The sequence below is a fragment of the Strix uralensis genome, chromosome 2 (genome assembly GCF_047716275.1).
Source record: "Strix uralensis isolate ZFMK-TIS-50842 chromosome 2, bStrUra1, whole genome shotgun sequence".
Taxonomy (NCBI): Eukaryota; Metazoa; Chordata; class Aves; order Strigiformes; family Strigidae; genus Strix; species Strix uralensis.
In genome coordinates, this window is record NC_133973.1 from 8426645 (window position 1) to 8442700 (window position 16056).

General features: G+C 44.0%; 1 protein-coding gene across 1 annotated transcript in view; it reads right to left on the bottom strand.

The window, feature by feature from the left end:
• Positions 1–16056, bottom strand: part of CLCN1 (chloride voltage-gated channel 1) — a 68248-nt gene that overhangs the window by 23604 nt on the left and 28588 nt on the right. Inside the window, exons 3-8 of the mRNA XM_074855270.1 lie at positions 8154–8307; positions 7498–7629; positions 5868–5996; positions 5631–5764; positions 5199–5276; positions 4356–4434 (exon numbers count right to left, since the gene is read on the bottom strand). Of these exons, the coding sequence (XP_074711371.1) occupies positions 4356–4434; positions 5199–5276; positions 5631–5764; positions 5868–5996; positions 7498–7629; positions 8154–8307 (706 nt within the window). The remainder of the gene's footprint in view (positions 1–4355; positions 4435–5198; positions 5277–5630; positions 5765–5867; positions 5997–7497; positions 7630–8153; positions 8308–16056) is intronic.

A 16056-nucleotide genomic window follows, 5' to 3' on the forward strand; every position in this document is an offset into this window, starting at 1 on the left:
GCAATACATTGCAATATGCCGAAAGTGAGCAAATGAGTGAGCCTCCGCATTGTGACATCTCATGCACTGTATGTGACAAGTGGCCATCTGACATACGGACTGAGTGAGGACACCACCGCCAATATGCATACTGAATATTAGTAAATCTTAATTTATTTTTAATTTTTTTAAGATTCAATAAAAAAATAAAAATTCCAATATTTCCTTCCCACACCCCAGTGGATCATCTTGCGCAGTCCCTGGGGTAGGCACATCCCAATTTGGAGGCCACTGTTCTAGAGAGCCTTCCCCTCTTGCCTCCAGAAGGCTGACAACGTGGAAGAAAGACTGTGTCAGAGAAGCTGGGAGGTTGGTAACGCTAACAGTAAGCTTCTTTGTTCAAAGTAGACGACAGATCAAAATTACAGTGCAGGAAAGGGGAGAGGAGAACAGGACTAGGCAGGATAGGATTTAGGTACCTGAGAAAAAGGAAACAGAACAGCCACTTGCCTCCAAGTGGTGTCCCAAAGCAGCAGCCGACCCCCACAGCACAACCCACAGTCAGGACATCTGTGTAATAATATGGCTGCTACTGGTGAAAGAGACAAAGAGAGACAGACAAACAGAAGAAAGAAGGAAAGAAAGCAGAGAGTGAGTAACAGAATTGGCAGGTATGATGTCACACAGCTTTGTCACCAGTATCAGAGTAACAGCTATATTTATCTTCCTTCTGGATGGTTTCAAAATACTCAAAAGACAAGACCTGGCACAAGACAGGCATATACCTGGAATCACATCTTCAAGACATGTGGAGAAGGCAGCATCTACTCTTTCACTGAAACATGCACATTTCTATCACTGTAGGAGAAATGTCTCGTGAAAAATCCTCCAGAGGGTGGAGGGTGCATAAGTATGTTTTACTCCATCTCTTTTACTTTGTCAAGCAATCTCAGGATACACATGTTCCAGAGAGTGCCTCAAAAAAGCCACCCTGTGAGTTTGTGTGCACAAGGAGCATGCATGTCCAGAACTGAGTGTGGACAGATACCGAAGGTCCTATCACCTCAGGTGGGTGAGCGGGTAGTAGATCACCTAGTAAAGCATTGTGCTGTCCTGGTGAAAACAAACATGATAATAAAAGGAAATGTAAGGTATAAAAGGTAGAGTCTATCCTGAGACAGTTTTGGAAGACATAGAGCTGTTGAAAGGGAAAAAATACTCTTCCACTCTTTCTCCAAGATTTGTCCCTGAAGTGCCTAAGAAGGGTGAAATGTGAGCAGGTAGATTTGATTTTATTTTGTCTAAATTCTAGGTGCTGTGTAATGCACCAGTGTTAAAGCCTGTGTATTTGGTACTTTCTACTATCATATGTTCCCAAAGTAGCCTGTTAGATTTCCCACGAGAGTTCTGAGAAAGGTTGGTCCTGTGTTATGGTGGGAATCTCAGTGGCCACACTAAATTCTAAGGCCAGAACACCATGAATTCCTGTTTACCTGAGCAGGTGTTTGATAGAGCTTCAACCAAAAGGTATCTGAAGGCTACCTCTGCACAACCCAGCATAAAAGGGCCATGGACCATTCCCTGTCCTTATCCACAGCTTTGTCCTAGGTAACTTGTGGGCCCTAGCAGTTCCTCTGTGGTCTTAAGACATAATCATGTCCAGAATAGGGGTGGCATTCAGTTCAAAGTGTCTGGAATAGTGGGAGGGTTGTGTTATAGCCCACCAGCATAGTGATTAACAGCTTGAAACTGAGGGTGCATGCAACATGGCCTGCAGTATGGCAAGAAGTTGAAGGTGCAAATCCTGATGGGACAGTGTTGATGAACAGCATGAGATAGAGAGACCTATAGCAACCACTGAGAACAGCCTGTGACATATGGCATCTTCCAGGACCCAGCACTGTGTCAGAGTGATGGTGCTGTGTGGCAGTATAGGAGTAGCCAGACAGACCAAAACAAACACAAAGAGTACCAGAGTGCACTCAGAAAAAGTAAGCTGGGCACCTTTTGTTTGTCAAGGGCTAAATTGGCTTTTCAAATCTGTTTTGAGGGCTCTTCATTAATACACAGGGTGGTGTTCACACCAAGAAGTTATACACCATGGGCAATACGATGTGAAGTTGCAAGCTATATCCTGGACTAATGTCAGCAAAAGATTACATGACTGCCAGGTAACGGAAATCACATTCGGCAGTTTGGTGTGAATCCATAAGAGGAACCCAACTAGGGCTGCAAAAGCTGTGATAATTTTCAGTTTGTTCCCATACTACAATGTTATCACAGACTCACAGCAAGTTTCAGTCTGGAAGATACGTCTGAATGCTTCTTCTCCAACTCTGCTCAGAGCTGGGCTAACTTCAAGGCTAGATCAGGGTGCTCAGGATCAGGGTGCTAGGTGAGCCTAGGTGTGGAGATTCCTCAGTCTCTCTTGACACCTATGCCACCCTGAACCACCTTTGGGGAAAGGGGAGAAATTTTTTTTATGCATAGATAGAATTTCCCTTGTTGCAAGTTGTGCCTGTTGTCTCTTGTCCTTTCAGTGTTCTCTGAGAAGAGTTTGACTATTTTGTCTCTCTAATATCTCCTTTAGCTACAGAAGACAGCAATTAGACTACTTCCCTTTATCCTTCTCTTTTCTTCTCTAGCCTCTCCTAGTGAACTATGTATAATGTGTCCTGCGGTCTTGGTGACTATATTCATTCCAGGTACAGAGAAAGAAACAAGAACTGTAGACTGTTATGCAAGGTTTTGGGGGGTTGGGGTTTTTTTTGCATTCTTTTTTCACCATTAAGAGAGATACCATTCTCCTGCATACTACCAATGGTTCCACCTGACTGCGGTCTAATCCTTGGTTCTGAACCTGGTTTCTCTCAAGGTTTTTGGCAGACTTAACAAATTTTGCCTTGAAGCCTCAGGCTTCGGCTCAGGCTGTCCCCAACTTGCTATATTGCCCACATATACACAGCTCTCAGCCTCTCTCTTGCTGAACCTGATTTTCTTCCTGGCACATCTTTTCTCAAGTTGTCAACTGAGGAACCTCCGATTTGTAGCTTACAAACAATGTTCCTTTTTTTTTTAATAACAAACCAGAGTAAATATCATTATTATTGTTTATGCAAGACCATGTTGCTTTGTCAGCTAACTTATCCATTTGAAGACTAACAGGAAAATAGTGCAAGGAAGAAATAAAAACAACCTAGAAAAAGCATCACGTTTCAAAAACTTCTTAAACTTCTGGGCACAATAACTGTGGAGAGAGGTTTGGTACAGTGCATGGGGGGAGAGTGAAATGAAGGCACAACAAAGAATGGAGAACATTTTAAGACAAACTATTTATGCATATATTTCCACTGTTTTAGGAAGTTCCTATGTGCCTCTGGCACATATGCTGATTAAGGAAATTTCATGAATGAGAAGACTAGTACAAATGTGAGGGGAGGTAGGCAAATTTCCACATTTCTCTTTACAGCAGGATCATAGAAAGGTGGGAAGGGACCACTGGATGTGTCTCCTCCAACTGGCTGCTCAGAGTTGTGCTAATTCCAAGGCTATATCAGGTTCTTGGCCCGGTGAGTCCTGAACATCTCCAAAGATGGAGATTCCCTGGACCCTCTGGGCATCTGTGCCAGTGCTGAACCACCCTTGGGGGAGGGGAACATATTTTCTTTATACACAGTCAGAATTTCCCTGGTTGCAAGTTGCGCCCATCGCCTCTTGCACTGTGCTGCTCTGAAAAAAGCCTGGATCAGTCTTCACTAAAATCCCCTTTTAGGTGGTTGATGACATCAGTTAGACCATCCCCCTTTAGCCTTTTCTCCTTTAGGCTGAGCAAACCCAGCTTCTTCAGCTTGTCCTCATATACTGTTACTTCAACCTCCCAGCCATCTTACTGGCCCTTCACACCTCTCTTATATGGGGAGCCCAAAACTTTACACAGTGATATTTCTGTTCTCCAGTCCACTGATAAACTATTAATACAGTAGTTTCCTGTTCACATTGTCACTTCTTGTCATACTTGCCATCATCTCCTGCCCTTAGATGTTGCTACTCCTTACATGAATTTTTTTTAAAATTTCTGTCCCCTAGTAGATCCCTGTTGATTTTCTGTACAGCCCTTGGTGCTCTCCAGGTTGAACAATGTCCATGGCAGGTAGGGACTGAACAAGCTGTATCATTAGAAATCAGCACATTAATAGGTGTCACTTTTCCTATAACCTTCCCTTTCTTTCACTGCCACCAGTTACACGTGAAAAGACAGAACTCATGTTGCTAGAGTGGAGAGGTATCTGCGGAGAACCTTTCCTGAGACCAGGAAATCTCACAGCAAGAGGCTAAATAAGCTGTACATTAAATGTCACATGTAGGAAGACACTTGCCTCCAAGAGGAGCCCCGAAGCAACATCCAACTCCAACTGCACAAGCCGCCACCAGGAAGTCGAACTGCCTATGCACATTCTGGAACAGAGAGTGCAGCCAGAGAAGAGCATGCTGGGGTTAGAGGAAGCAAAGCCAGGGGGTTAGGATCCAGAACAATGAAACAAAGCAACAGCCAGCAGCAGATTCAGCCATTGCTATTACAAATAGCAGGCTCTACACACTTTAGTGCGGTCTTTAGTACTGTCAGCTGGTTTTCAGCAGTGACACTGGTTCTTATGCACATACAGGATCTACTCAACTAGAACAGCGCCTCCCATTGTTGTATTACACAGCCAGTTTCTGCTAAAAAAATGTATGTAAAGCAGTTCCTACGTTTATCTATATATGAAGTTAATAGATTTTTTTTATACAACTAGTCAATACAGTGATCAGCCTGCAGAGGCTGTTCTGCGACAGCAAAAGCCTAGAGACAGTGTCAGTGTCTATAATTACCAATGCCGTATAAATTTGGCTTAAAGACAAATTGATCTTTGTCTGCAGCTACTTTTTTATACAGACAATGATCACAGCTCAAAGGTATCAGCATCATGAGATTGAAAAATGCATATTCCTAACCAGCCTCTGTGTAATTGGTAAGTACCATTGGTGGTCCTGCACAGTTATTTGACTGTATATCTGGCCTCCCACTACCACTTTCTTTGGTTTGTATTTTACTGCTCTAAAGCAGCACAGTGAACTTCAATCCATATGTTTCTTCTGTATTTTGTGGCCTACCAATACTCTCCTATGTGTCTTAGGAGTTCAACCTGTGGAAGAGCTGTATGCAGAGACATGTGCCTTACCTCATACACACCACAGAAGATTGACATGAACTTGCTGAGTACTGCTGCACAGATGCTGGCAATATGCACAAAAGGACCCTGCAAGAGAAGGGGAGGAGGAAATCAGAGAGGGTTACCCTCTGGTTACTGACAACCATTTAGCCATTGAAGATCTCATAATTTCTCTTTGGTCATCTCAGCCAGTACTCCAATCTTCTTTTTTTCCCCTCTCAAAGATTACCTGACTTGAGTTCTTTGATGTTTTCTATATCAAGCCTTTCAAAGTGGAAGGAAAATGGCCAATGGAAGATAAGCATTGCTGGAAAGAGCAGAACTTTGAGATGAGAAATGGTGGCAAAAGAAAGAAAACATTTATAGACTATTCTTCCACAGACAACTCCTCCCACCTCCCAGACCATGGCCACTACTGCACATGAAAACAGCAATATTTACCTCTTTCCCCACAGGCATGCCACTTCCAAGCCCAGCTGTGAGGCCCACAACTTTGGCCAAAAAAGCTTTGAGAGTGAGATACTCCTTGAGGACCACTCCCCTCATAATGGTCTTGAGCTCTGGGATCCCAGACCCTGAAAACAACAGCAGAGCAGGGGATGAACAAAACCTGCAGGCAAATGGAATAAGAAAAACGAGACAGACAGAAACAGATCTTGCCATGCCTTCTGCCCTCACCAACAGCCTGTGGAGAGACGAGGTGGCAGAAAATGGCCGCAAACAGAATAAGAACAAGTGGGTATGTGACCCACGCCAGATACTGCATAGGAACATTCGGGTGCAGCGCTCTGTACATCCACTTGTAGGCTGTAGACAGACAAACAAAGAAGTTGTCAGTAATCACAGCTGCTCCAAACAGGTTGGTAGACATCAAAGAATCACACACTTGCTAAATCTGCCCATGCTAAATCTCCCTGAGAAATGCTATCCTAAAGTCCTCATTTTCTAAGACAAGCCTTGTTACATTTTGAGTATGAGTTCTCAAATAAAGCAGGCATTTTGCAGGAATGGATAGAAGTGGCTCCCTGTTCTGAAATACTATTAATACCTGTGCCCAAATGTGGTGTAAGAGGGGTGTTACATGCAGTTGTGAGAATGAATCACTGCACAGTATCTTTTCATTTGGCAGCCTGAGGGCCTTATGTGGGTCCTGAAGGACAGTAAAGTGGTCCACCAATAGCTAGTGCCCTCTGCTCCATCTCAATCACATGAAAAATCATTCCTTCATAAAAAACTATCTTAAAAGGCTGAATTTCATGAAGGGAGCTATGCCAACTGTTAAAACAGCAGTGATACCATTGTTTAGCTAGGCACAACAGCATGAGCTGCCAAGAATCCAAACTGAACTGCAGCTCCTGTGCAGTTCATCTTCTTTGTCTGAGCCGGCTCCACACACAACAGGAGGCTGAGACTTGGTGGAGGGAAAGGAAAAAACCACAAAGGACTCTGCTGCAATGAGTATAAAGGAAAGGGGCTCTCTGAAACTGGTAGGATAAGCCAGATGCCTGGTAGATGGGGAAGCTCTAGAGGGAGGAACACGGGGCTGAAGGAATATTGGGAGCTTTGAGGAACCGCAGTGTCTGGTGGACATGAGCAGCCAAGAGTGCTGAGAGGAAAGGGTTTGTGAGCATGTGCAGATGAGGACTGGGACACTGAGGTTAAGGACAAAGAAAGAGTGCACTTAACAAGATGGGGGCAATGTGTGCGCACTGAGATGGGGTCAAGGGTACTAAAAAATCTTGTTATAGCTGGCAAAGGGGAGAGAGACCACAGCAAAAATGCAGGGAAAGGATATAAGACAGTGAGTAGGAGATCTTTGTGAAAACAGCCAAAGGAGGGAGCATTGTGTGGCCAGCTAGCAGGAAACTGCAGGGCAAAATTGGAAAGAACAATAATGAGCTAAAGGCAGAAACAGTGTCAGGAGGGCATCTAGGAGCCCCTTCCCCTCCCCATCCCCTGTGTGCTCAATATTCCTGGGGACGATGGGAACCAGTATAATAGGAAGGACCACAGTACCACTTCCCTGTGCCCTACATATTTAAGGGAGCAGGGGGGAAACGGAGTCAAAATAATGGTTTGACTCATCATACACATATCCTTTGGTTCTGCCTGCTTACTTCCAAATTTTTTCCTGCCATCCCTTTAAAGAACATATTCTTTACTATATTGCAAGTACTTCAAACTTCCCAGTCAGGGAGGGGTGAGAATGGGACACTGATATTAGAGGAGGAGGAACATTGGTCACTGGGCTTTGTAAAACATTTGTATCATCTACAGTGTGCTTTTGCAACACCTGAACGGGACCCACCCTGTAGGCTCTTTGCACTGGCATAGTCCATTCCCCAGCTCACCAACGCCATGACCAGACCCAACAGAATCAAGAAAATCCAGTCTTCTCCAAGCTTCTTGGTAACATATTTCTGGATGCGTCTAGCACAGTCTGTGGAGGGGAGAGTGAACCAGAAAAACTGAGGGAACATAGATGAAGCCTCTCTGTCTCTCCTCTCCTATGCTGAGAGTTGACTACAATAAAGATTTATTTGGAAACATTATGTGCTTTGTGTTGAAGGACTGGTACCCATCCCTCTCTTATACAGTCCTGCAAAATCTTATGCTGCTTAAAAAAAAAAAAAAAAAAAGGTGGGGGGGAGCAGGGCAGAATTCAACATCTTAGGCACTAGCAGCAAAAATTTGACACAAGTCCTTTTCCTCCTGTTACAGAGATCTGTTGTAGAATAAATTATTAACTTGGGACTGGTCTTTTTTCCAACCAGATTTTGGCTTTTCCTACAATGAAACCTTCTATGAAAAAAACTTTTCAATCCACTGTGATTCCTTTTCCTTCCTTCCCTGCTTCTCCCCAGTCACAATTTTCTTGTCTTTTTGGCCTTGCTTAAATTCCATCTCTATGGCTGGCCTACCCAATAGCTGGTCATAGGGTAATGAAAGATTAATTGTCCCTACCTTGACATTTGGAATATTGCTCTTCTTTGATCTCTACTTGACTCTCATGTTTCAGGGGTCTTTCATTGTTCTTTTGGACCTGCTTCTTATTCAGTAGTTTTGCTGCTTCCTTCTCTGCAAAGTCGGTTATCTGGTCTGTGTATTGGCCATAAAGCTAGAGGAGCAGAATGCAAGAGAGATCAAAAGGCAAGGCAAGGCAAGTGCTCCTTCACAAATAGCATTAAAGATGAAAAGGTAGATCTACTAAAAGTCCGAGGTGCAGACCCAAATGTACCCAAGCAGGGAGACAGAGACACAGAAACTCTCAGACAGATGCAGCTCATCTATTATTATTTTTTTTTAATTTTATTTTTCCTTTCTGGTTCTCTCTTCCTTATCTCTCCAAAATCTTTTCATCACCTTTTTGGGAGTACAAGTTATGATCACAGAAAATTAATTGCTTTCAAACATTCTGAGAAAGAGCTGGGTGTGGTATGAAGAGATTGAGCAGGCTTTCTGAAGGTACAAAAGAAGGTCAAAACTGTTCACATTAAGGCTGCCACCCTCAGGGCTGTCTCACAGATTTCAGCAGCACTGTAAAACATCTCTAAAGGTTTTGAGAGGTATTACACTATCAAACAGGCTGCAGAAATGTCCTGCATCTGTTCCTCCTGCTGCCAAGGAATGCTTAACAGGACACCCAGCCACTGATGGCGCCCGCAGAGGAAAAGAAGCAGCATCAGCTCAGAAATATTACAGGGTACTGCACACGTCCTCCCATTATTTACCCAAATCTTCATGGTAAGTCCTCACATATCTCCAGTTTCTCAGAATTTCTAACTACTTAATCTAGTCTTTGTCTTCATATACTAATCTTGACATGCAATTGGTTACATGCATTCACAACTAGCTACATGCATTTACCAATGACATTTCATACACGGATCTGTAGTGCACTTGGCAGTTGTGCCGTCTTGTCAACAAGATCTCCAGGGAGCTTGAAGGATCCTGACTGTGTCCCCGTGTTTGTTTATCAGATTCCCTGAAGAGCAGCTATCTTACCTCATTCTTTCAAAGTATAGGTGGGGAAGGTTGGCATTTGACAAGCAGAGAATAAGCCTCTTTACCTCACATCTCCTTCAATGAACCAGGTTTGGCTTTACTTGAGATCAGGCTGTCACCTGATGCATGGCACCTGCAAGAAGGTGACTCTTTGCTTCCTGCCCAGCACAACATCTGCTTCTCTAAGATTTTCTGAGTGGCAGCAGGAGTGTGAGAAATGCCTTGATCAGCAAAACCAGACACTTCAGCTGGAGAATTACAAGACATATGAGCAGTGCCATGCACTTAGGAGACATTTCTATTTGACAGCTTTGTGTCTCCTCCTTTCAAACTGACACAGGAGATGTTGCTGCTGTTACCTTGAGATCAAATAGATTTAGAGACTCAAAGAAAGATTTACACTGGAAGGCACCTCTGGAGGTTTCTAGTCCAAGCCTCTGCTCATAGCTTGTAAACTGCAAAGCCATATCAGGCTGCTCATGACCTTGTCCAGGCAACTCCTAAACATCTCCAAGGGTAGAAATTCCCCAGATTCTCAGCACCTGTTTCAGTGCTCTACCAATTCATGTTTTCACGTAACAAATATGACCAAAGGTCCTAAGTAGTTTATTTGCATATATTCCTCAAGAGACACTTGAATCATGTGAAATAGCTCCTTTCAAAAAGTGTTTTTTCACAGAACACACACCTAGGCTTTTTAAATCATCCTGTTCTTAAGGTGGCTTATCTGCTGTCTCTTAAACAAATTGATCCTATATGAACATCTGAAAGTATTCTTCCCTTCATCACTGATTGGAAGCTGACAAATTTAATTTAACCACATGATTATCAACACACTCTAGGCAAACTAAGCAATGCATACTCTGCAGTGAGGCATGGCCATGGTCTGACCCCCAATAATACAGACAGGACAGTGAAACATCAGGTTGAAGAACTTCATATACAAGGTAAGCTGTCATATACAGAATCCAGTCCTAAACAGCAGACTGCTCCTTTTTTTCTCTCACTGTGTCTGTTTCAGCCAGAAATGCCAATTACTAGCAGATTTTAGACAAATGCATCTTCACATCACCTCAGCTAATGTTTCATTGCCTTTACACGGTCATGAGGGATGGATTTATATCAAATACAGATTAATCCAAACTATGAACTCAAACCCATGCCAAGTATGATGTTCAAATTAGAGTCTTCCACCTGCCCAGATGGAACAGCATGGCAGTATAATAGTATGACTGGTAAAAATCCTCATACTGTATCCTAGTTCACTGCTTCTATCTGGCTGGAAAATGGTGCACTCAGGATGTTGGAAAAAAGGAGTTAGTCTCCAGACATAAAAATGAAGGTTCTGTCCTGGAGAACAAGTTAGTCTCAACTCACTTAAAGAATGCTTCATACATGTGCTTTGCTCCTCCAGGACTTTGGCACTATTTAAAAGGGTAGGAGATTTTGGGACAGAGAAAGAATTTGGAAATCGGAGAATGACCTTAAAGCAAAATTAGGTTAGGCAATAAATATGCACTCCATTAGAAGACATGTAAAACTAAAAATGTAACACAGTAGGACTTAGACTGTTCCTTCTTCTGATGCTCCTTCTCTAACACAAGGAACACAGGGTTTATGAGCACCAGAAAAACTGGAGTGAATTTTAAAATGTATCAATTACCACTTAAAGGGTTGAGCCAGAAAAGGTACTACCATGCCTAGCTTAGCTAAATGCTGAGTGATACCATGATAACAGTGGAAAACCAGATGAACCACTAAAGGGGGGTGGGGGGTGGGGGAACCCCAAAAGCATCCAGGGAGAAAGCACAACCAGAGTAAAGTTCATTTTGAGGGAGGAAGCGTTTAATAATTTTTAAATGTAAACCAGCAGGGTTTGTCTTTCCAAAAAGATGGGGAAGTTTCATTTCTTGAGTAATGGGGGAAACACCACACAGAATCTGAGGGAGAAAGTATGTACAGCACCACAATCTCAAGACTTTTCTGGGAGCAATTTTCTGAGAACTCAGCACCTGCATAAAACTGCCCTCTCCTCACAGGCCAAAGCCTAAGCTATTTCCCATGCCATTCAGACTGAACAATATGTTCTCCACAGCATACTCCGGTCCTGAAATTCCTTCCCCCAGCACTGTCAGTGCATACTGTTTTTAATCTGCTGCTCCTGGCCATTAAGGCAGCCTTGGGCTCTACTGCTCATCTCTCGCCCACCTTGCAGCCATCTTGCTATTCCTGAAACGATCCTCCTTATTTTTTTTTTCTGATGGATCACAAAATAGTTGCCATATTTGGTCTCAAAGGTGAAACTTCTCAAAACTCACTTCGTAAGTAAATTTAAATGTCAGTTAAAAGTCTAGGCTCAACTGCTTGGACATAGAGCCAATGAGGCACATATGAGGGGTGGGGGCAGGAACAAAATAATTGTTCTTACTGAAGAGCAGGAGGCAAAGGGGAGATCTAACAGCAGTCCCACCACCTAAGGGTGAGGTGAGTTGGAGAGTAACATCAGAGAGAGAGTTCTCGGAGGGGCACAGTGAAGGACAAAAGGAAAAAGGTATCATTTGCAAGAAAGGAAAGTCCGTGCAAAAGGAAAACATGTCCCCATCCACCCCTTCTTGGGGGTGGTTCAACACAGGAACAAGTGCCCAGGGCAGCTGGGTAAACTTCAGTCTTGGAGATGTTCAGAACGTTTGTGGACCACTGACTGGAAAACCTGACCTAGCTTTGGAGGCAGCTCTGCTGTGAGCAGGGGCTTGGGCTAGAGACCTCCAGAGGCCCCTCCGACTTACATCCTTCTGTGAGTCTGTTATTCTGCATTACTGCATTGCCTAATTACTTATTACATATCCCCCCCTACACCCCATCTGTGTATTGCTGAGTGAGCTCTTGGCCATGAACACCTTTTCTATAGTCACAAATAACACAGATTCTAAATACTTCACCAGCTGTAGCTGCTTTCTCATGCAGAAAGAAAACAATATAAAATCCTACAGTGTGTGAAAATTATATTTTTATCAATGTATATTACATCATCTATCACATATCTATCTGTCATCTTAATTGTCTAAAATTATGTATATATTACTATTATCCTAATTATTATCTATTAACCACTATTTGATTTTTGACCATCACTTATCTGAAGGTCCCAGGCCAAAGACCAATATTTCACTGTCCTGTGGCCTGTGTAAACCCAATCAAATCAGAGAGCCAGTCTGAAATAGCTTGCAACCTACATATAAAACAGAAGGCAACAGCTAGCAAAAGAAAAGGCCACAACAGAATCAAAATCTCTCTCGCCAACTGTTTTTTCACAGGACAGTGGGGAAAGAAATCTTGATGGTTACTCTGCATAGAAATGGATGAAAACATGCGCAGCAGGTTGTTTTTCATGCTAATAATGTAAGTGTGCATGTCTGTACAAGGTGTACCTTCGCATGCATATTTATACTTTATCTGCATGTGCATGAATGGCTAGCAAAATATACATATGCACAGCAAGCCTGGTTTTGCCAGAGTATGTCTGCATACAGAGTTTCATACATAAATGTACATCCACATGTGTACGTGATTATGTAAAAGTATTTCTAGAGCATATTTTGCAGTAAATCTATAAATACGGCTGTCTGGTTTTTAGATTGCACATTGTGTTCGCAAATGCATGCTTGCTTGGGGACATTACTGCCTGAAGATACGCATGGGAATGCACTTGATGGTATGCTTGTTTGTGCATGAGGGTGTCTATCTACATGCATTGACCAGGTTCCTCGGTAGCTGTGAACAAAACACTCCAGTGCCAGATAGCAAGAGCACAGAGGTGGGTTGTATTGCCTCACTGTGTCACCTGCACCTGCTTGTGAGAGTGGCTTTAGAAGTGTGGCACTAGCATTTCAGGTGGATTCATGTGAACCGAGATGTTTTTGTGCATGGATGCGCTTTACTGGAGAAACAGTTTGTATCCCACAGCTCTCCCCTCGGCCCCTAACTTAACAACAGTTCGTGTAGTACAAGGTGCATTTCCTTAACCCACCTCAGCTCTCCAGCCCTAGGCATTGCTCCACTCACACCCCACATCTCCTTCCCACTGCCTGCCCCTGCCTCTGGCCTAGCGCAGCAATAGATGGGGATTCAAAGGCTGAATCCCGGTGGAGCTCAGCTCCAGCTGGGTGCATACACCCCTCCATCCCATCCCGCCCCACAAGCACCCTGTGAGTGTGGCTGTTGCAGCCAAACCATTGCCTTGCGTTAGTGTAAATAAAGCATAAACTGTTCCAGTCAGACCTCTGTCCCGACACCTTCCCATTTGGTGCTTCCAAATCAGCCAGGGAGTGGTTTTGGAAGGGTTTAGCGTAGGAGACATTTGCAAACTCTCAGATGTTTTAGACAGTTTCCAAAGAGAAATTCCTGAATATGGCCATCGAACTGATTCTGTAATCTTTTGCAATGTAGCACATATAATCCTCACTGGGATGCTTATCTACTGGAAAATACTTTATTGGTGGCAAATGTGACTTTTTCCCTATCAGCAAATCACAAAAGTCTTCAGGAGATGATGAATGCATTCCCTCCCTCATCCCCCTATCATTCACCTAAGTATTCATGTAAGGGGATTTTTATTCATGTAAGGAGAAATATCCATTCTGTATGAATTTCACTTTCACACGGTCTCTCCCTCATCATTTGACTGGATTCTTCATTGCTCTAAAGCCCTCTTACATCAGCTTAGTCTGAGCAAAGTGGTAGGAAATAAGACACCAGGACTTTCCTGTAAAACCTTCCCTTTGCAGGAAGCTGTCCCAAAAGGAGAGGTAGAGGAGATACAGAGGGTAATGGAACAAGAAGGCATAACCAGAGTACATCTATGTCCCAGATATTTTTCTGAACCGCTGATTGTATGAACCAGAGCAAGTGTCAGGTCAAATTTAAGGGCTAGAAAATCCCTCACTTACAGCTCCCCTAAGAGCTACCAAAACTATCAATATACACATATGGATCTGTGACCATGAATTGCTTTTTGGTCAGAGAAAAGTCAGAACAGAGCTCTGCATGACTTTGTCTATCCAACTGTGCAGATAGATACCCATCTATATACACCACTGCTCTCTTTGGTTTTATTCACTCTTCTGCTCTACTTAATATCACTGTGTAGCTGAAGGTAGCTGCAGTTTCTCTCTGTTGTTAGAAATACATCAATGGTCTGGCTGATTTTTCCCATCCCAGCTTGCCCATTCTAACTCTCTTTGTGCCCATGGCAGGTGAAAATGGCCCCTCACTGGAAACGCTGATAGCACTCCTGATGTAAGTACAACCATGAAAGTCAATGCTTGACCTGGGAGCCAGCAGGCGAAGGGGAGAGTTGCAATGGACAGGGATGTGTGCTCTACCAGTACCATTCTGGGAGCCCCAAGAGACTGTGTGATCCCAGGAAAACCTGTGCTGCCACAAACGTCCCAGTTGTCCAGCCCTACCTGTGGGTAGCTGAGAGAGTTCTCCAGGTAGTGCAGGTCGTCCCCTGTCCCCCCGGCCTCGCGTCCTGCCTCCAAAGGTATCCCGTAACGGGTGCATTTCTCAAAGCAGACATAGTCGTATTGCGGTGTGCCCCCCCCCAAAGCTGACTTCGATCTGGGGTCCTGCGTCATGGTCTCTGAGCTCTCCATGCCTCTACTCTTCCACACGCTTGGTTGTAACGGAGCTGCTGCTCTGGGCCTTACCTAGAACCACCTCATGTTCTGGCCAAGAGCATGGCCTCCGCACTTTCTTCTGCTCCCTCCTTTCTTTCTCTCCTCAGACCACTCTGACTTGTCCTGTTCCTGCCTCACTTTCTCTCTGCCCCTCCTCCTCCTTGTGCCTGTCTCACTTTCCCCCTCCCTGCCCAAAGGCAGTGATTGCAGGGTTTAACTATATTAATAGCAACCTTCCTCTGCCACATGATTCCCCAGTGCTGTGTCTGATCTCAGCAAAAGGCACTGACTCTGCTGGGATTGAATATCAGGTGTGGGCAAGAGGGGAACTCCTGAAGGAGAGAGAAGGGGGAGGGGGGAAGGGAGGAAAGAAGGCGGTAAGACAGAGCAAGCTAGAAGGACAGAGACAGAAAGCAGTCAGGAGGAAGCAGAAATGGTTATCCGGGAGATCTCTTCTTTCCCACCTCCCCATCCTGAGCAAGCCATATTCACAATGAGAACAAAATTCAGTGGACTTCCTCTTTGCCTCTCCAGATACCAGATGTCCAAAGGACTGAGTGACAATCATAAAGATGCCAGCAACTGTGGTGAGATAGAACAAGATGGGTGTACACTCAGTGTCCCAATACAATTTTTGTAAGTCCATGGTCCATAAGAGAAACAGCAAGCCCCAACGGAGAAGTCAGGCATCCCTGTAAACTGCTGACCATTACAGCCTTCCCATGTGCCCTTATGAGGAACACTTTACACTTTTGAAGAATGTCACCAAACTTCTCTGTGGGTATTCAATTATCAGCATATGCAGAAATTTATTCTTCTTGATGTTTACTTTTCCACAGGCTGTAGCATTCAACAGGTTTTCCTCTCCACTCTGCCACTTGTTTCTCAGCCAGGCAAAAAACCAGTGAGCTCAGCCAACACCAATGAGCTACCAACCAGTGACAGAAATGAGAAGCGTGTTCCAGCAACATGGTCTGGAGACACCTCCCAGTACTGTCAGTGTGCTGCTTGTAACCATGTCTTTTGGTGGCTATCAATCAATGAAGACCAGTGAGTTCAAGCTCCTAGAAATTGTGTACAAGAAAAGAAGACCCCACATGCCTCAAACACAGTCACTAAAGAGCTCCTATTAACTCCTTCTTTCTCCTCTTGTGCACTATCACCTCCCCAGAATAATCGTTTCC